This window comes from Scomber japonicus, chromosome 5, assembly GCF_027409825.1.
Source record: "Scomber japonicus isolate fScoJap1 chromosome 5, fScoJap1.pri, whole genome shotgun sequence".
Lineage (NCBI taxonomy): Eukaryota > Metazoa > Chordata > Actinopteri > Scombriformes > Scombridae > Scomber > Scomber japonicus.
This window is the reverse complement of record NC_070582.1, coordinates 7,450,741-7,471,818: the sequence shown is the minus strand read 5'-3', so window position 1 is coordinate 7,471,818 and position 21,078 is coordinate 7,450,741. Positions and strand designations below refer to the sequence as shown.

The window sequence follows — 21,078 nt, the reverse complement described above, 5'->3', positions numbered from 1 at the left end:
AAAAGTAAATCATTACTGGCTTTGCTGTGCAAATTAGGATAATTAAGATCAGCTGGCAGATAGTCCAAAGGAATAATGTAAACTACTGTAAGTAAGCATGATATCTTTGATGTAGAGGAATCATGCCTTTCATCATTTAATTCATTTCTGCACCAATTTTTTCCCTCGCTGTTCAAAACTGCACTGAGCAGGGCCTTGATTTCTAAAGGTGAGGACGACTGGGCTTCACCAGGTGGCTGTGCGAGCAATCTTAACGGGGATCGCAGGTGGGAAAATTATTATTACAGATGTCACATTTTGATGTAGCCTGTTGTATCTTAGTTAGCTGCTTTGTAGGACTGTGTGCTGACCTTCGTTTCACACACTTCATCACCTCAAGTATACAGTGGTGCACCTGAGACTGGTGTGAGGAAAATGCACAATATATCATCAATCTGTGACAACTAGTATCAGACAATGAAAGTTTTCTCACCACCATGCCTTCACCTGTCGTTCTGAAAAAATAAATAATATAAAAGTAATGGATTTTGGCGATAAGGTGCATGACTTCTAGCTGTCAGAATATTCTATAAGGATATACTTATCAGTAACAGTCAGATCATGCAGAGCATACTGTATGATCCACTCGCCTCTCCAGAGAGCAATTTATCCAGCTTTATTTACTTCTCTAACCCGCCACCTTCCTGGGTGTCTCAGGTGTGTGTGCAGCAGCGTGCAGTGGAGTGAGTAAATGGGAGAGTCTGGGCGTTTCTTTCTACAGACAGCATGCCATGTACGATAAGGCGCCTGCTGACAGAACCGGGAGATGCTGTGTGTTACTACAGGAGGAGGGGGGGGGGGCAGGGACGTAGGGTGGTGGTGGTGTGGCGGGAGGGGGAGCATACAGTGCTGTTAGTAATGTAATTCCGTTAGAGCAAGGAAACACACTGCTGTTACGCAACGTGCCGCCGGCAAAATGCACAGGTGTGCTTCATGTTCTATTCGCCCCTTGCCTCTGTCGCTCCCAAATGTTCATAAATGATTCATTTAATCTTATTTAATAATAAGAAAGAGTGAGAGAAAGAGAGAGAGGGAGGGAGAGAGAGAGATAGAGACAGAAACATACTACTGAATCTGATGTATATATGATGATTTTCCTGCACATGTTCATCCACACACACACACACACACACACACACACACACACACACACACACACACACACACACATATATAAATACACGAGTGTTTGCAGGAGTAGATGTCCCACGGCGCCTCGTGAGTGCACATTTGCTGTGTGTGCATGTGTGTGTGTGTGTGTGTGTTTGTGTGGATGACATCACTCTGCATCGGCACTGGGCCAGACAGGATTTCTCTTGGTCCTGCGCTGTCTGTCTTACGGGGGGGTGGGAGGGGGGGCCGGCTGCTCAGAGCTCCGTTTGAACTGAGCAAGGATGACTAATGACGGCACACAAACAAACGAGGCCGAAGAGCCAGGCAAACAACAGACGACAGCACACTGACACTTCAGCTCCATTTCCTAACAGCTTTATAAAACCTCTATAGAGACTTCATACCGACTGATACAAGATGCTGCACAAATGTTTTACAAGCACATATTCGATGCTGTAATTGGTCCTGACAAGTTATCCTTAACATGATATTTTACCTAAATGCTGCTTTTGATGATATCTAGCTCCTGTTTTAAATGTCTAAATGTTTCAAACTGCTGTTGATGCTTTCTGTCACACATTTAATTAGAGGAAATTGGGCTTGGGTTTATATTTACATTTTGATTATTAATCTGATTTGCGTCTAAGAAAGGAAATAAAAATCAGATTTTTATGCAATTTGAGTAATTTGACATACCTGATTATGTATTCTGTGATTCATTGGGCTTTAAACAAAGATAACTGAAATGCAATGTACATGCTGACTACTCGCTGTTTCACATTTGAGCATTAACTTATTCTGAGAGTCAAGTAGGTTGACTGTACCATGCACTTTACTTCCTTCTTCCTTCCTTCCTTCTTTCCTTCCTCCCTCCCTCCTTCCCTTCCTCCCTTCCTCCCTCCCTCCCTCCTTTCCTTCCTTCCTCTCTCCCCTCCCTTCCTCCCTCCTTTCCTTCCTCCTTCCTCCCTCCCTCCTTCCTTTCCTTCCTAGTTCCTCTCTTCCATCCTTGACACGAGGACAACAGGAGGATTAATATTAGGCAACCATTGTTGTCATGGCAGCAGTTAAGACCACAACAATCAGTGGTTCCTGCAGCTAAGTCCACTTTTTGCCATCTACCTATCTAGCCGCTCATCCAACCTGCCTCCTAATACGAAGATTTGTCACCTAAAGACGTCATCTGCGTCACTTGGCTACTGAATTTATGACCTATGCTGTCGTTTTTCTTGGGTAAGTGTGCTGTTTATTCCTTTTGGGTGAGTATTTCACTTCAACTTTTAAGGTCTGATCCAGTTTGCCACACATGATTAGACAACCATCCACCTGGGGGGCTTCCACTGGCTCCAGTGAGCATCCCAAGATTCAACCCCTCATCATTCCCCCCTTAAGAGAGAAAAAAAAAAGCAATGATGAGCACTGAACACAGCCACCAGTGAGATGAGGGTTAACAGGATTTCCAGGCATAGATAGAAGCAGCAGAGGAAGCAAAGTGTGTCGTGGCTTTGGGGTCTTTGGGTAAAGAGAGTGTGTGATGGCTCAGCAGCAGCTATACTGACAGTTTGCAGGGGAGCTCAGTGTTGTCGGGCTGTATGGATTTCCTAAAGCGATAGGAAGGGATGCTGAGTGGAAGTGAGAGAGGTGGAGGTAATGAAGGGCTGCAGGAGCTAAAGAGTAAAAAAGACTTCCAGACCTCAGGATAAGAAGCTGAGGAGGAAAGCTGGCTGCGGATCTGTAATGAGAAATCTGAGGAGTGTGTCTCTGTGTGTTTGCATGTGTGGATTTGTGTGTGTGTGTGTGTGTGTAGATGTGTGTGTGTATGTGTGATACGATTTAAGTCACTTTCAGGGACGCATACCAGATTTAAGACCAGTCAATTAGGGACGGCTTGTGCAAATGAGGACAAAAGTTGGGTCCCTAGTTGGAAAAAGTTGATTTTTGGGGTCAGTGGTTAAGGTTAGGGTGACTTAAGTACATCTGTGTGTGTGTGTGTGTGTGTGTGTGTGTGTGTGTGTGTGTGTGTGTGTGTATGTGTGTGTGTGTTACAGCTCAATATGACTACACAAGAATGTATCGAGGTGTATGCTTGTGCTTTTTGGGCATATTACTCGTTCTGAGGACAGTCATATGTGTGTGTGTGTGTGTGTGTGTGTGTGTGTGTGTGTGTGTGTGTATGTAGGGCAGCCATGTCTTTGCTGCAAGTGATGGTAACGCCATCAGCCCAGCGGATAGTAACTGGGCCTGATGCTCACCCACTCACAACGAGCCCTGCAGAAAGTCATACAAGCTCCACACACACACACACACACACACACACACACTCACACACAGACACAGACACAGACACAGACACACACCCACACACACACACACACACACACACACAACCATACAAACAAAAACACATGCACTCCTCTCTCCATTGCAAAGACAGCTTTTAAAATCTTATATGATACTTTGGCAGAGTCTGTATTACATTCCTCTAGCACATGCAGATGGTAAAACACACACACACACACACACACACACACACACACACACACACACACACAAAGAAAACACACACACACACACAAAGAAAACACACACACAAAGAAAACACGTGCACAAACTCACATATACAATATATCACACAATTATTCACACTTGCCTTGCCAAACACACATGGATCTAAACATGCACAGAAATGAAACTACACACAAACAAACACACACACACTTAACAAAAACACACAAACACACATATGCTCAGTTTCATACACCCACACACTCAAAAGTATCACTCTATACACACACACACACACACACACACACACACACACACACACACACACACACACACACACACACACACACACACACACACACACACACACACACACACACACACACGTCCTCAGAACGAGTAATATAGCCAAAAGGCACAAACATACACCTCGATACATTCTTGTGCACTCATGTCGAACTGTAACATGCACATACACACACACGCACACACACACACAAACACACACACACACACACAAACACACACACACACACACACACACACACACACACACACTGTGCGTCGCATAACATACAAACAAAAACACTTTATCTGACACACAATGTATACAACTAAAATATACATCCCTGCTTGTACAAACACACAACACACAAACACACACACACAAACACACACACACACACACACAACCACACTCAATCGCACAGAATGAAACTGCGTCTCTAACTTCTCTCCTTGACCTTCGCTGTAACCTCCCACAGCTTGTGAGCAGCGTGTGGCCCTGCTGACAGGCCAACAAGTAAACAAACAAAACAGCCTTTTCCATATTTCATGAGCTATCATGACAGAATACAGTGAATACGCACGAGGCTGGAGCACAATGGAGAAAAACCTGATTATCATAATTACTTGGACAGCTTAACTTTTAGGGCAACACGAGGAAAAACACTACGACTCAAAATGTAGGAGTTGATGACGTAGACTGGAGAGCATAGACATTTTTCTATATATTATTAGCTACTATAGATTGTTTTCTGTCAGCCTCATGACACCTGACCTTATCCAGCCAATCAGGACAGTTTCCTACCTGTGACATCACATCGCATTCCTACCTGTGACATCACATAGCATCCCTTGCTCACTCACTTTCCACCCAAAAAGTTACCAAATCAACAACGAGCGAGATTACACAACTACAGTGACTTGTTTAACCTTCCTGTCGTCCTCCCGGGTCAAATTGACCCCATCTGTTATGATTGTTCCTTCTTTTCTTTCCTCCTTTCCTTCCTTCCTTCTTCCTCCCTTCCTTCCTTCCTTCCTTCCTTCTTACCTCCCTTCCTTCTTCCTCCCTTCCTTCCTCCTTTCCTTCCTTCCTCCCTCCCTTCCTCTTTTCCTTTCTCCCTCCTTCTTGTTTCCTCCCTCCCTCCCTTGCTTCCTTCTTTCTTTCCCTTCCTTCCTTGCTTCCCTCCTTCCTTCCCCCCTCCCTCCTTTCCTTCCTTCCTTCCTTCCTCTTTTCCTTTCTCCTTTTCTCCCACCCTCCTTTCTTGTTTCCTCCCTCCCTCCTACCTTTGTTCCTTCCTCCTTTCCTTCCTTCTTCCTCCCTTCCTTCCTTGACTCGAGGACAACAGGAGAATTAATTAAGAGTTTGGCAAGAAATTCACATTATTGTGACATTTACAGTATATACAATTACACAGAGGATCATTTTACAGTATATATAAAAATTATTAATATTATTGTTTACTGGCACTATGCACACTGAGTATTTTTATTATTATGTATGACATTTATATACTTATATTTATTAGTACAACTTTTTTCCATTGGATAGTTAGAGGTGTGTTTTTATGTCATGTTATGTGTGGCTGTCTTAAGTGTGAATATAGCTGCTGTAAACCAAGTAATCTATCTATTATTATATTTACATTTATTCTCTGCACTGTGAAAAAGATATTGTAAGGTCAGATTTGGCCAAGTAGAGTTGTTTTGTTTTTTATCATGATGAGAATGAATTGACCTTAAACAGACTATTTTAAATTCATTGTGGGTACAACATAGAGAATAAGGGAATAGGATTTTCTCTTTTGTATGCCAGACTTGTGGCATGACTGACTCTAACCAGTTAGTATGGTCTAAACATGTGTAGTCTTTAATAATCCAGGTTCTCCTCTAACAAATTCTTAGACACCAAACAATCGTAAAGAGCTTTGAGTGTTGATTTGGTGCCAGATGAGATTTTGAAAAAAAGGAAAAAAATCCAAATGAACTGTTGCATATCTACAGCCTCACCGTGACAACAGCTTTTTTTTCTTTATTTTCTCCAAGTAACAGGCTAATTTATGTTTCCCTATGATCAATAAACTCCATCTTCATTTAATACAGGGTGTCAAACTCATTTTCATTTAAGGGCCACATACTTCCCAATTTAATTTCACATGGGCCGGATCATTAAAAAGATGAAAGGAAGGAAGGAAGGAAAGATGGAAGGAAGAAAGGGATGAAGGACAGATAGAAGGAAGAAAGGAAGGAAAAGAAGGAGGAGAAGGAAGAGTAGACAGGAATGAAAGACGGAAGGAATAAAGGACTGTAGGAAGGAAAGATGGAAGGAAGGAAGGAAAATAAGACAGGAAGGAAGGAAAGAAGGAAGAAAAAGAAGACAGGAAGGAAGGAAAGAAGGAAGAAAAAGAAGACAGGAAGGAAGGAAGGGCAGATGTAAGGAAGGGAGGAATAAGGAAAGCGGGCCGGATTGGACCCCTCGGCGGGCCGGATCTGGCCCACGGGCTGCATGTTTGACATCCCTGATTTAATACTCTAACTGGCGAATTCATCAGCTCTTCCCTGACAGCTGACGAGGAACATCCAATCAAAATAAGCGGGTGTTAAATGACTGTCATCAGCTGACATTTTTCACCATTACTCTGTTGATATACTCATGACAAGGATGTTTGCTGTGTTGATTTAACGTCCACATACATGTCTATCAAGGTTGGATCAGTCATCAGCAGATTTCTTATTGTTATTTCTTTAGGGCTTCCTAAAAGAGCAGAGCCTTTTTCCACAAAGTCTAACTGCATAACCTTTTGCTATGGTGCATTCCCTGACATACAAGTCTCTGACTGAATAATGATATTGAAAGTCACACAAATACAATATGACCTTCAAAAGCCAAAACTTTTAGAATAATGCATGGCAGAAATCTAGTTAATGGTCCTGAAATGTCAAAATTTCTGGAGTTAGAAAGTGAAATATTACTTTAAAATGTGTCATTTTTTATAGATAGAAAGTTCAGGAACATCCAACTCTTGATATCTATGACATTACTAAAAGCGTATCTGAATATTATTGCATATTGTGTTTATAATTGATAGTAATGAATAAAATACCTGAGAGAGGAGAACATGATGGGGCCTAAAATGAGTTCAGAGATGTTTATTGTCTGCTGGTCTGGTCCAGGACTCATTTGTTTTAACAAAGCAGGTTCTACTTGAGTGGTAACATCTGAGTTAACTCTGCACTGACCCAAAGATACCCACCCAGTGCTTAAGGCAGTCAATTAAAATTGTATGATCAACTGTAAAATGCCGCACTTAGGTCTAAAAGGATTAAGACCGAGCAATCTCCTGCATCTGCTGCTGAAAGGAGGTCATTTGTTTCTTTCATAAGGGCTTCTTTTGCACTGCTTAACACGCTAAGATGCTTAAGCATTAAAAAAATACAATGTTGAAAAACACTTTTTTTATTTTTTTATTTTGCAAACGCATAATAAAATTGACTGAGACAAGAATTCAGGGTCTTTATCACTTAAAATGGATTAAATGTTGCAAGTCTATCTTCATATTGTTAGCTTGACGATTACGTTATGCTACTGTGAGGAGAGAGTGTCTTTTCAACTGATGCCGTGGTGAAATGTCCAATACTGAAAATTGATCATCTGCATGATTCACTGTCTGCATCTGGCCCTATTTTGTCACAAAGCATTGTATGAATAGGATGAACTGTAATGGGAATGCTGTTGAAAAAATGGCATGGAAACTTGTCTTTTATTTAAAAGGGAGAAGACCTACATCTCCCCCTGCACAGGCCATGAATATTTCAGTCTTAACTCAACTTTGCTCCCCACAGAGCAGCACTTTCACCCACGCCTGCACAACACACACACACGCGCACACACACACACACACACACACACACACACACACACACACACACACACACACACACACACACACACACACAAACCAACATGCATAAATCAATTGTTAACTCACAGGTCAAAGCGTAGATTCTGCCTCTCTTCAAAGAAATAGTCCACCATGAATTTGCGGACAAAGTCAGGGTTGAGGGTGTTGTCTATGACTTCTGTCCTGCCAAACTGAAAGAAAGATTAAGACAGGTGATAATTAGAGTCGGACTGATAAATCAGTCAGCCGATACTACTAGCCGATGTTAGCTTATCACAGATATATCGGTATCCACATATATGTTGTCCAATATGAACCATTATTTCTTTTAAGGTTATATAGGCAGTGTTTTATGTATATTTGATTATTTTTCTTAATTCTAGTTTAATATATACAAATGGGGGTTTTTTGTATCTGTTTTTATTATTTATAGGAATTTATAACCATTCCCTGTGTAGTTTACTGTTTCAGTGCACAGTGTGTATAGTTAAGCTGTAAAATATCATCACATATCTTTATCACAAGTGTTTGACAACCACATTGCAAAAGATTGTTTTATATATATATACATACTCTTTATACCTTATATATATTCTGTATATATTTTTTTGGTGTCGGCCCCAAAAAGCCAGTATCCGTTGGGTCGTAGTGATATTTACTGACTAGCATCAACATTCACCTAATTATACACTGAATGACACAATAACACACGTACACTCACTCACACTTAAAAAATACAACTTTTAGGAAAGATGCTAATGTTATAATTAGCTAAACTTTAAATGCTAAATATAATGCTTAACCTCTAAAAGCGTGTTATGATGCTAACCACTGTTATGTTAGCATGCTAACAGTAGCAGAGCTGATCTTAAGCTGACCTGACAGATTTAACTAATGTAAACTAATGTAAACCAAGACTGATGATGAAGATCTGAGTCTGGTAATGTCCTGTAGATATTTGTAGATGTAAATAACAACATTACCTTTTTTTAAGACAAAACGTTACAGATTTTGTTTGAGTATATAGCAATCTTTTCTCTCAATGTTTCATCCATCCAAAATTTTATTTTCTATAAATGAACATTAAAGCCTCAACGAGCACGTATGATTTGCAATTTTCAAGTGATCACTTGACAATTAACCTATGGTAAACCTACCAGTACTCAACATGTATTAAATATATATCTGTATATCAGTCATGTGGTCAGAAATGGCTTTTGTGAAATGGGGCCCTGATCCAAAAGAAACTTGAAGATTACACCAAAGATAATGTTACCAACCAGGACAGACCCTCACAAAGATATAACAAATGCAATACAATTTATATCATTTGGACTAGTCGAGTCCTGGGCTGGGTCGTGCTTGCTGTGAACTGACGGCCCAACAAAAAAAAACACAGCTTTTCCATCATATAATAACACAGGCTCATAGGCCAGCCTTTTAAAAAGACTCCTTCCTTTCAACATGAAATGCTGCATTGCAAGATCTTTGGAAGCATTGACTGGGTTATAAATACATAATTTCCCCACCACCACCACCACCTCACCCTTGCACTCACCTCTCTCCATTCCCTGTTGGCTATTCCTTGAGTGTACAGCACACAAACTGTTGAGTTAAAAACAAATAGGGTGGGGGGGAGGGGGAGAAAAACAGGAGAAGGTTAGATTGATTGGAGTAGTATTTAACAGTGAACAAACAACGCTGAGAGTGTGTTCTTTCCTTGGACCCCAACATGAGAGGAAAACTCCCTAATTAAATGTCACTAGAACTTTGCCTTGCAGCATGATGATATTTCAGAAAGAGGGAGAGGCGGGAGGGAGGAAGGGGGGGGGGGGGGGGTGATGGCAATGGGGCTTTAGTGAGTGTTTGTGTGTGTGGGTGGCGGAGGGAGATGAGGTGGGGGTGCATCAGAAAGTCCTCCTAGTTGACATTCATGCGTCTCCATCCGAGGAAGTCTTGCAGTGTTTTTGAATGATGGACTACTAGTGAGAACATTGAGGGGCAATCAGCTGGCACTAAAATGACATTTCATTTACATTCGAGCAGCCTTTACTGTACTCACACACATCTCTCACATGGCAGCGACTCACAACTCCAAAAGCCCTCGGGTCAAGACACTTAGAAATCTGTTTTAACTGATAAAATGTGATCGTAATGAAAGAGTGAATGGTGGAAACGCTGATATAAAACATGAACAATGTGTTACTGTGACTAATTTATAGTTAAAATTAATTAAACTTGCATAATTTAACAACATATTATTGTCAATTACAGTCATTATAGTCAACAGAATTTATATTTTGGATATTTTTTAGGTGGCTTGTTTGGTAAATTGGTTGCACCACCTGGCTCTAATCAGTATTTTTTAAATCATTAATGGATAAAACGACTACATAATGTAAAAGGATAGCTGGTAGCAATTAACCCAGAGAACAAAGACCGTTCAGCTCATTGTCTTTGTTTTATAGCTTGTAACTCTCAATGGACTAATTGCATTTTTTAGTCACAACCAGCAGCTGTTTTTAGCTATAAAGCCCTAAAAAGCAACTGTGCAATTTATCTAGGCACTACCTGCCCAATATCAAGCAGCAGACAACGTTAGATACTAGCTGGTAAAAACACTGTGGAGCATTTAGCAGCTGAAGAGTCACATATTTCTCTCGAGAGTTGGTTGAAACCAAAAACAGAGCTATATGGAGAGTGAATGTCGGTCCTAAGTTAATCGGTTGGCCAGAAACTTGTCTTAAAATCAATGCTGCTATTAGTGTATCTGCTTTAAGAGAGGTATAAACAACAGATTGCTAATAAATTTGCTTTAAAACAAAATCAATGCAGGATTACGTTCAAACTTAGTCTCTTTAAAAGGTAGATAAATGTAAACAGGACGCATATTTTTTGTTAATAAAGGGTAAAATACACACATACATTTATAGTTATTCTTACTAAACACTTACATCCATTATCTGCAGAAGTAAGAGTTAGCGCTACATAGCTAACTGAACCAATTGACAAAGCTAGCATTAATATTAGCTTACTAATTCATGGTTCAGCTAATTTACTAATTTAGAGAGCTAAAAAAGACAATAAAATATAGTCAAAATAATGTATAATAATGATTTAAACTGGGTGGCCAAATCTGACTGAATGACTGAATGACCAAATCATGTTGGTTGGGTTAGCTTAGTTGCATTGTTTCTTCTCTTTCTAAATAAATACTACTTACTCTGAAACATATATTTCTACATTTTAAAACTAATCTGGCATTTTACAAACCTCTTATGAAGAGATTATCGTTAGCTTGCCAATACAGTCAAACCATTTAGATTGAATAGTAAAATAAGCAAATATAGCATAAATGTGGTGTTTAATAATGATAACTAATTAGTAAACTGGGTATATTTTAAATATTTCACAAAAAAATGTTGGTTAGTTTGGAGTAATTGCATATTTTCAGCTCATTAAAATGAATAAATGATCTGCACACTCTTTTGAACTTGTCTTCAAAACACTAATATTCAGACTCTGACACCTCTGAGTTTGTATTGTTGGTGTTTGAGCCAAGCCCCCAGGAACAGCGCCAGGCTCTGAGGCCAATTTGACACTGAGGCCAAACTGTGTCATTTACAACGCCATGTGATGCTGTTGGGCCTCAAAAGACTTTTCCCCATAGACTTAACACTGTGAAAGAGACATCTGTAAATTAGCAGATACAGTTTTTGAGCGTCACACACTGCAAAATGGCTCGTTTCAATATCAGAATTTGATCCATTCGGTCCACTAACATTTGGAAAGTCTAGAAGAGCAACACCATTGAATAGTTTTAGGGTTTAACCAGAAGTAGTCACAAGTGTGCTTGCTCTATGGGCCCCAGAAGCTATGTGTAGGAAGTCAAACTTTTCTCGTTTCATGCACCACTGAGCAACTTTAATAGGAATGAAAGGGGCCAAACCTCGGACGCTGTATCCAGTTCTCTTTATACATCCACGGTTTGATCACCATCCTTTGGGATCCATCTTTAAAACACACCTCACGAGGAAGGTAGATTAACCTCTTTCCAACCCATTCCACCTGAGCAACAACAATCGCTAACTCTAAAGGTCCACACCAACAACCTCTGTCTGTCCTTCAGAGCAAAAAAAAAGGGCAAATATAGCAGACTAGAGCTTGTGTGCTTGTGTTGAGTGCTCAGATGTAAGAGTAACCACTAAGATGGTCTGCCTGTCTGTCTGTCTGTCTGGCTGGTAGATCACCCCTGGGGACTCACAGTATAGATGGTGAGCTGGTTGTGTAGCTCAGTGGTTTCACAATGCCTGCACACCATGTGAGAAAGAGGAGGAATGAAAACAAGCACGAGAAAGAAGTTGTGAGTGCTGCAAAGTAGTAGAAAACTCCTCTTGTTAAGACTGTGTTGGATAACAATATTTGCTCTCATCCCTGATGCAATGAAGCTACAGTACAGTGAGTGAGCTTATAGCTTTGCATAAAGACTAGAAACACCTGTCTCTGTAGATAGATAACACAATCCACCAAGGAGTACTGCTAAAGCTCCCTAATTAACATGTTATCTGTTATTTGTGTCACCAGTATAGTCCTGTGTGTGTGTGTGGTGGGGTTATGTGCTGCACGACTACTTGGCTAGATGTAGTAACTACGTGGGGCCAGATGTACAAACACCATGCATACGCCATTTCTTGCATTTAAAGTGTTATTTATAAACACAGAATATGCAGCGAGAATGCATTCTACTGAGACCAGGCTCACACATTTATCTAAAGGTGATGTGATAAGGTTGAGATGAAATATAACGTGAGAAATAAACCTGCAATAATTATATGGGTTTTTTTAGGAACACTCGATTTTATAAATCTGATGAAATGAATATGTATAACATATTTCTGACAGATTTTAGTCATGGAACTACACATAGCTTCACACATTTGGCCCCTGGAGTTCTCTTGTCACTGAGAGATAGTCAGGCAAGCAGCTGATTTCAGATTTCAGGGATGTAACAGTGTCTGGCCTGCTAATAATCATGCATTAAATGTCTGGATGAGAAAGGTACTCTATTTCACTGTCTGTGGGATTGTCCAAAAAAGCCAAAACTTCTGGAAGGATGCTTGTAAAACACCAAAGTTCCTTTAAATGCCAAACTCTGTGTGCATGGAATATATCCAAAACACTTTGTACAAACCTTGAAATAAACTAAACTTCTGGACTTTGGACTTCTTCAAACCAGGAGGGCTATTGCACTATGCTGGAAGAGTATGGACGCTCCATCAATGGGAATGTGGATAAAGGAGTTATCTACCTGTATCAGGTTGGAGAGACTAACTTATATCACTAAGGGCAAGTGGAAGGACTTTATTCAGCTTTGGGAACCAAACATGAACATTATTACATTAATACAAATTGAAATATTGGCTTTGCCTGAAAAAGAATTGGCCAAGAAATAGTGATAATAGTTGCTTCATGAACTAAAACCACCCAGTTCAAGTGAGGCTACACCTGCCGGGACTCACTGGGACTTTTGGCATCAGCAAAGGCAACCTGTAAATACCAGTAGCCTATAGCCATAAAAAATGTTCTAGATGTAGAGATCATATCTCCCTGTCATGATAATAATAATAGTAGTGGTAATATGAGCATTGAAAATTCCCCCATGTTAACATTCAAACATCTTTACAGGAGACACTTCGGGGGGTATGTATTGATTTTAACGGCATTAAAATGACATTTGCATCCTGGCTGGCAGTATTTACTGTTCAGCAGCAGTTTAGAGGAGATACTATGTGGAAGTCTAAATAGTGTGTTATTAGTGTGGGGAGGAAAAAAAAAAGATGAACTTGATGAAGACACTAATTTGCATTTTATCCACAAACTCGTTGGAGCCAAAAGGTGAAATTATTTAAATGTAGCATAAAAACTCTAAAATAAAGGTCCTGTCAGCAGGGACACCCATACAAAAAAAAAACCCACTTGGGCAATCAGACACACCAGACACTACCTGAGCTACATGAAAATGATTTTATTTAAATCAAGCAGATCTTATGACATCTGATTACGAAGGCAACACCTTCCACTGAAGCGACATGCATTTTCATTAATTAAAGCATTAATTAATTGTAAATTTATGCTTGAGTTAATGTATGAGGTACCACCGACTGATGAAGCGACACGGCTGACTTAATCATGGATTCATTAAAAGTTGTAACTGTGAGTTAAAAAAAAAAGAGAAAAAAACAAAACAAAAACATCTGTGGTTTCAGAACCAGCAGGCGTATCTGATGAATTACATTTTTTTTTTCACCCTCTCAATCTTTTTGAATAAAGCTTGTGTTTGCTGAAAGCTTGACTTATGGTCGTATTTAAAATGTCACACTATTTTTGAGTACAAACACAAAGAAAAAACCTAATTATGTAGTGTTTGGTAAGATAAGATAAGATGAGATATGATGCGATGCGGCAGTGTTTTGGCACTCTGGATGTTATATACAGTACAACATGTTACACTGTGGGTGATGTGCAATAAACTGGGGCTCAGCTGGTTGAATATACAGTCATCCTTTAATCTTGCCATGAAGCATCACATGACACATGGTCTCTGCGTGATTATGCAGGGGGGGAAAAAGCAATACATCAATCACATGTCAGTAAATACTGATGCACCCTTGCCATCCGTACCCGCACAATTTCAATTCAACCCCTTCTGTTCATCAGGCTGATGATGATGATGACGATGACGGCAGCACAAAAGCACCTCCAACCAGCATCCCTGTTTTGAATGTAGGCGATACCGGCGGAGCGTATACTTTGTTAATGCCCCCTATCTGTCTAATGCCCTTTTCCAATCTGCTGAAGCACACTGATCAAAGCCCCTCCACGTTCAAGCCCCACAGCAACAACAGCTGGAATACACACGCATACTGTATATGCACACACAAACATGAGGAAAACAGAAACACTGGATTGTTGTCCAGCTTTAGAAGCTAATATGAATATGGTACGTGAGTCTGCCTGAGGCCCTGAATGTGTGCGCTTTTTTTTTTTTCGCGAGTGTGTGTGTGTGTGTGTGTGTGTGTGGCTCTGCTGAGGCGGTCTAATGCTGTGTGACTGGGGCCAGTGCTGTCAGCAGAGCAGAGACATGGACGCAGCACAAGTGCCTCCTTGCATAAATGTTGGGGCTGGCATGGATGCTCACCTCCTCTCCCACCATCTGACACTTAAAGGTCCAATCCTCAATTCTGGGAGTTGACCAATTATAAACTCACACACACACACACACACACACACACACACACACCAACTGACACTAAAAAAAAAAAAACACCACTGGGTCCATTGGGTAGCTCCCAGGTGGCAACGTGAGGAGGGATTCAGAAATGAGGACAGGTGACACTAGAAAAAAAAGTGCGTGTGATAACCGAACCCCACCCCCCCCCCCCCCCCCCCCCCCCCCCAAATGAGTAAAAGGTAAAAAAAAAAGAAAAGCAGTACATATTTCAACTTCATCATTTCAACATATCTGAGAACAAGTATTTTCCTCCCTTCATGTTTATTTTTAGAGAGCTTTTATCCGACAGGACTGTCACAGTCTGCTACAGAAAACAAAGCAGGCACGACAGATGAAAACACCAAGGAACTACTTTACAAGCTTGTCTGCGTGCGTGTGTGTTTGAGTGTGAGTGGATATGTTTTCACTGTGTTTTTTGTGTTTCGATACCTCTGCCTGCCAATTCAATACTTGAGAAAGAAATTTAATCACCACAAATTTTTATAATCTGTCAAAACACATGGATGGCATCCAAAGTGTCCCTCTGGTGCTCTTCAGTTTGGGGATCCTACTACAGTAGTTCTGAGGCACTCAAGAGGCATTTAAAAAGCCTTCACTATCTAAAAATTAGATTTTAGCTTCTCATATGTGAATATTTTCTGTTTTCCTTCGTCCATCGTAAACTGAGTATTCTGAAGTTTTGGACTTTGGATAAATATGTCATCTTGGACTGTTGAAACTTTCAAAAAACGTTTTCTGGCATTTTATAGACCAAATGATTAATTGAGAAAATAAAAATAATTGAACTGAAACCAAAACTTCCAATAAGGATGAAAGTACTTTGAGGACTTTTCTGTGTTAAACTTAAACAATAACATCTGCTGATTAGTCAATAAATTAATAAGTCAATCAAGAGATAATTAATCAGCAACTGTTTTAATCGTTTTAATCATTATTATATTATTATTATTATAGTTACCTTTTCATGAAAGATTACCAACTATGTGCTGGTTAAAGCTTCTTAAATGTGACCAGTTTAAGCTTTATTTGTAATCTATTAATCGATACAATAATTGTCTGATTAACTTATAATTAAAGAAGATGCCTGATGAAGGTCAATAAAACAATGATCGTGACAGTGTGTGGGAAAAAGCTTGTGTAAGTGGACTTTGAGTTGGGAATGAATATAAACATGCTAAAACTTCTCAAAAGTGAAATGTTTATAATGAGCTTTGCCTAAATCTGAAATGAGCAAAAAATTGAGTTTGAATCAGAAACTAACTGATCCAAAGCTGAGTCAACAAGATTACAAATCGGACTGGACATTCATCGCCAACATTAGGTACTTGACAGTCATCCAGTACTCTGTGACACATTTCAGTTTGTATCGAAAGAGGTTTGGTACCCAGCCCTAGTGTTTACATGTTTAGCTTGGCACAAAACCGCTGAACTGAGAACTCAGTGTGCAGGTTTAAAAAGGAGAAATATCTTCAATGCAGCATTTAACGGTTTTCTATTGAGGGGAATTATAGTTGGATTGCAGACGGGACCCTTTAAAAACCACTGGACCCGTTGCCAAATTGAACCCCTGCTGTAAAGGGAGTGAGGAGTGTGTGTGTGTGAGTGTGTGTGTGTGTGTGTGTGTGTGTCTTCATCTGTAGGAGGGAAGTGACTGCTTTGTGTGTGAGGATGATCTGGTTTCCCTCACTCACGTTGGGAGCAGAGAACAGTGACGAATACAACCCCTGACATATGCAAATGTCTACTGATTCACACAGCCGAAGCAGAGTGTGTGTGTGTGTGTGTGTGTGTGTGTAGGCGTGTCCATGTGTAGTGTATGCAAGTTGGTGTGTGCACAGTTTGAAATCTGCCTGTGGTGCATGTTTGTCTGTGGATATATCTGTTTGTGTGCAGAAGTTAATGTCCACGTGTATTTGAGTGTGTGCATACAGTATGTGTTTGTCTTTAGTTCGTGCCGGGAGCTGGTGTGTGTGTGTGTGTTCATGTTTCTGTGTGTGTGTGTGTGTGTGAGATAGGAGTTAAGCTTACTAGGATCAGACTTGGAGAACGTGTCTCTGTCCAGCAGGTTTCTGAAAAACAGGAAAACAAATTGACATGAAGATTAATTGCAAAGCTCTCCCACTTTAACAAAGAAAGTGAAACTATTACATCATTAAATCTCACCAAATTAGCTCTGTTACCGGCCGCAACAACTTTTTCACCCATAATCCTCCTTTGACTTGATTAACAAAAGCCATTTGGTTCAGTCATTGAGGCAGCAACATTAAACAGACTATAAAATCAAGCTGAAAGTGGAGCCCATTTATATTTCAAACATACAGAGAAAACAGCAGAAGAGAGGACCTATTTTTCACTTTTTTGCACTCCCTGGGTGCCAGCAACAACAGCGGAAGCTGCCATCAAATTTACATGACACTCTAGTCTTGGCTCTTTGCATTGGGAGGGATAAATGCACCGAAGAGTCCCATCGCAGAGCAGATGCTCAGCACTGCTGAGGTACTCCACAGTTAAACAGCTCAGAAGGAATTAAATATGCACACAGAGACGACAAGTCACAGCTGCCTGAGGCCCGGGAAGAAAGAAATCGAGGAGCAGTTAGGTCTCAGAAAGGGGAAACCCAGGATGTTACGTCAGCAGCAGCAGCAGCACTGGGGTTTTTGCTCTCTGCTGTTTATTTAGTGTGAAGGTCTCATGAGGAGGTAGCAAGTAGGAGTGGGGCGAGTCCGACTCCAGTAAAAGGGGCTCAGGTGAACTCCGCTCACTCAGCTTGTATTCCTGCCAAATCTTACGTTAAAACCTCATGAAGGTTTCATAGAGCAAATCCAAGAAGACTAAATAATATGAGCCAATTCGGCACTAGTAAGAAATCCGGAGAAAAAAATAGAAGGAAAGTAGTTTAGTGATACAGGATTAAAAAGGATATTTGAAATTAGAAAGCTTACGTCGACTTAAAGCCCAATTACCTCTATAGAAGGTGGATAATGGGAAACAGCCAGAAACAATAGCCACAAAACAGATTTTTAATTACAATCGCCACGCATTCAATCTCACAGACGCTCCTGTTACTGTGTCTGTTTTTGTGTCCACCTTCTGTATGTCATATCGACAGTCGCTTATAATTAAAAGAATATTCCCTTACTTTAGGTCTGCACATTCCTGAAGTTAGAAAACTTGCAATAGATAATTACTAAAGACAATTTTCCAAATTGATGCAGCAGAAGCAGCTTTGTTCCAGAGCCCAGTGTGATATATTATGAGTCTCCACTTTCATGCAAATTGGCCCCCATTGGCTATGTAGTCGTGAACAGAGGCATGCTAAATAAAAACACCTTGATGTGTTAATAAATTATGCACAAAGACATGTAAATCATTAGAGAGGGATTATTTCCTGGTGACACTTTCATTTCTTCCTGTGGCGATGAGAAATCTCCATGGCAATGAGAGCACTGGTGTAGCGATGACACAATTAGTCAATCAATTAGATGATCACGGGATTACTAGGTGACAATCATTTTTATTGATTGCTCTTTCAGGTTATCTATAAAGTCAAAATGGTTAAACAGTATCTGGTTCCAGCTTCTTAAATGTGAAGATTTGCTTTATTAATTGATCAAATATGACATCTAAAGACATCACATAGACTAAACAATTAATCAATCCATAGTAATTATGCTTGTATAGAGTGTGATTGGGAAGTAGACAGGGTTGCACAGGATCATACTTAAATGAATGTAGCTAACGTCAAAAAGAGTGTTTGGATCACTTAGAGGCTTAAAACATTACTTTCTATTGGCATTTGTTTCTACTGTACAATGAAGAATTGATTGCAACTGCCATTAATTTAACCTGCTGTCATCCGCAATGCTCTATGAAGTCAGAAACAAACTTTTGGCAGTCACTCTGGAAGCCTCAAAGGTGTAGTTTCTGTGTCGGGTATCACTTTAAGCTGTGATAATCAGACTTAATGCATATTGTGCTCTGCTGACAGAGACGAAGGGGGGAGAGCGGGGAGAACAGGCTCCCGCTATCATGCTAGCTGCAGGGCGAGCACTCTGTCGCCCGTCCTGTCCTGTATGACAAGCAGCGAGTGTCTTCAAGCCGTTGATGGCTAGTGATGTATCTAGATCAGGCACTCGTGTTGTGCTGATCCCAGTGAGGCCCAGATGGTAAAACACCACGCTCTGCTGCCTCGCCGTCAGGGCACACCCACCGGCCCTTCTCCGGCTTTGAGACCTTAAATAAATGATAATAAGCGATGGAATCGGGCCTAGTCACATATCTGTGCTGTGTTTTATGACTGGCGGAAAGTCTAAGAGATTGTGTGGGAGTGAGAAGTGGGCGACTTCACCTGCCAAATGGGATAAATGTCCGATAAAAAACAATACTGTAACCCTGTCGGCTCCCAGAGGAGTGTGAGTGGAGACAGCGAACAAGATGCATTGAAGGAAAGGAAATGCTTTGACTTTGTAGTGTATGAAAGACAGCACGCAACTGTATCTGTGAGTGTGTGTTCAAAGGCAGAAGTGCACACACACTCTTATATGGATATGGTAACCCTCCCTCTGATTCATGTGCACTCGAGGGCTTCCACCTGGCTCTGATATAGATGGGCAACTCTTTAAAAAGCCCTTTCCACCGCGGGCAGCCCGGGAAACGTCTGGGCAGTCCGAGCAGAGTGCCTCGTCGTTCATCAAACATTTACGAGAGCGGTCCCTCCTCGACACCGGAATTACATTTGAAATCCCACTAGTTACATCACAGCCACCTAAACATGGCAGCTGGAGCTTTAAATACCTGTATGTGAGGAGTGAGGAAGGAGGAAGAGGGGGAGCATAGAGGAGGGGAGGGGGGCGAGGGGGACTTCCATCTGCGAGAGCAATTGAGATGAAATTCTCCAAGATGTGTTTTTTTTTTTTTTTTTTAAAGAAGGGAACATTAAATGAACTTGCCTTTGGAGATGTGCAATCACACATAAAACAGGATTAAACTGAATTTTATCACAAGAGCAGAAGTGCTGGCAAGAGGAAATCACTTTATTTAATGGTACATTTATATCTTTCATATTATTTTCTTTGCACAGCACACATTTTTTTTTAGATTTTAACTGTTTGTGTTGTTGTTGTTTTTACACTGTAGTAAACAGTCGGGTGATGTGCAACTTAAGTGGAAGAGAAGTCTGTTTCCAAATCACAAAAATGATTATTGGCATCTAAAAAGCACTGGTATTGATCCAGAGACAGAGTATAAGGCCTAAAAGACAACGTCATTTTTAAAAGCTTTATACCTTTCACTGCAAATTACATAAACTCACAAAAACTCACCATTTATGAATGCCATTTGTTTACATTCATTTCTGATCTGGTGGAAAGTATCGAACAACAGCGGCTGCCAAATTAGAAAAACATGTTCAGAAATACAGCTACACACATAGAAACATGTTAGTTGTGAGGTAAAGTGCAGCTGCAACTAATTACTTTTTTAAATAGATTTTTCAGTCTATAAAAAGTCAGGAAATATTGAGAAGTGATTATCATGATTTCTCAGAGCCCACAGTGACATAACAGAGAGAAGTAGAAAATCTATTGTCCTTGTTAATGATGATTAACATTGTCATTTTCAGTTGATCAACAAACCGATTAATTGACTAATTATTTCAGCACTAAAGTAAAGTACACGTAGTCTGTAGTACAAAATCACTGCTATGTTCCTCTCAAAGCCCCGCACACCCACATTGGTGCTTTAATTACTTTGGCTTATGCCTGCTGGGAATTACTTCATGTACCCAAACTCTATCAACTAATAACAATAGCAAACTTTTCTGTTATAACAGGTGCAGCAAAACTAACCAGAATAAGGCTTATCACCACTAATCTCCCAATTCAATTCAGTTTTGATTTGATTTCCTGATTCACTGACATCATGAATATTAATATTGCAGAAATTTGCTTC

The 21,078-nt window shown here is 40.3% G+C and overlaps 1 protein-coding gene across 1 annotated transcript in view; it reads right to left on the bottom strand.

Moving 5' to 3' along the window:
- Positions 1–21,078, bottom strand: part of LOC128358411 (copine-8-like) — an 80,939-nt gene that overhangs the window by 43,059 nt on the left and 16,802 nt on the right. Inside the window, exons 3-5 of the mRNA XM_053318670.1 lie at positions 17,158–17,198; positions 9,397–9,443; positions 7,926–8,029 (exon numbers count right to left, since the gene is read on the bottom strand). Coding sequence (XP_053174645.1) covers positions 7,926–8,029; positions 9,397–9,443; positions 17,158–17,198 — 192 coding nt within the window. The remainder of the gene's footprint in view (positions 1–7,925; positions 8,030–9,396; positions 9,444–17,157; positions 17,199–21,078) is intronic.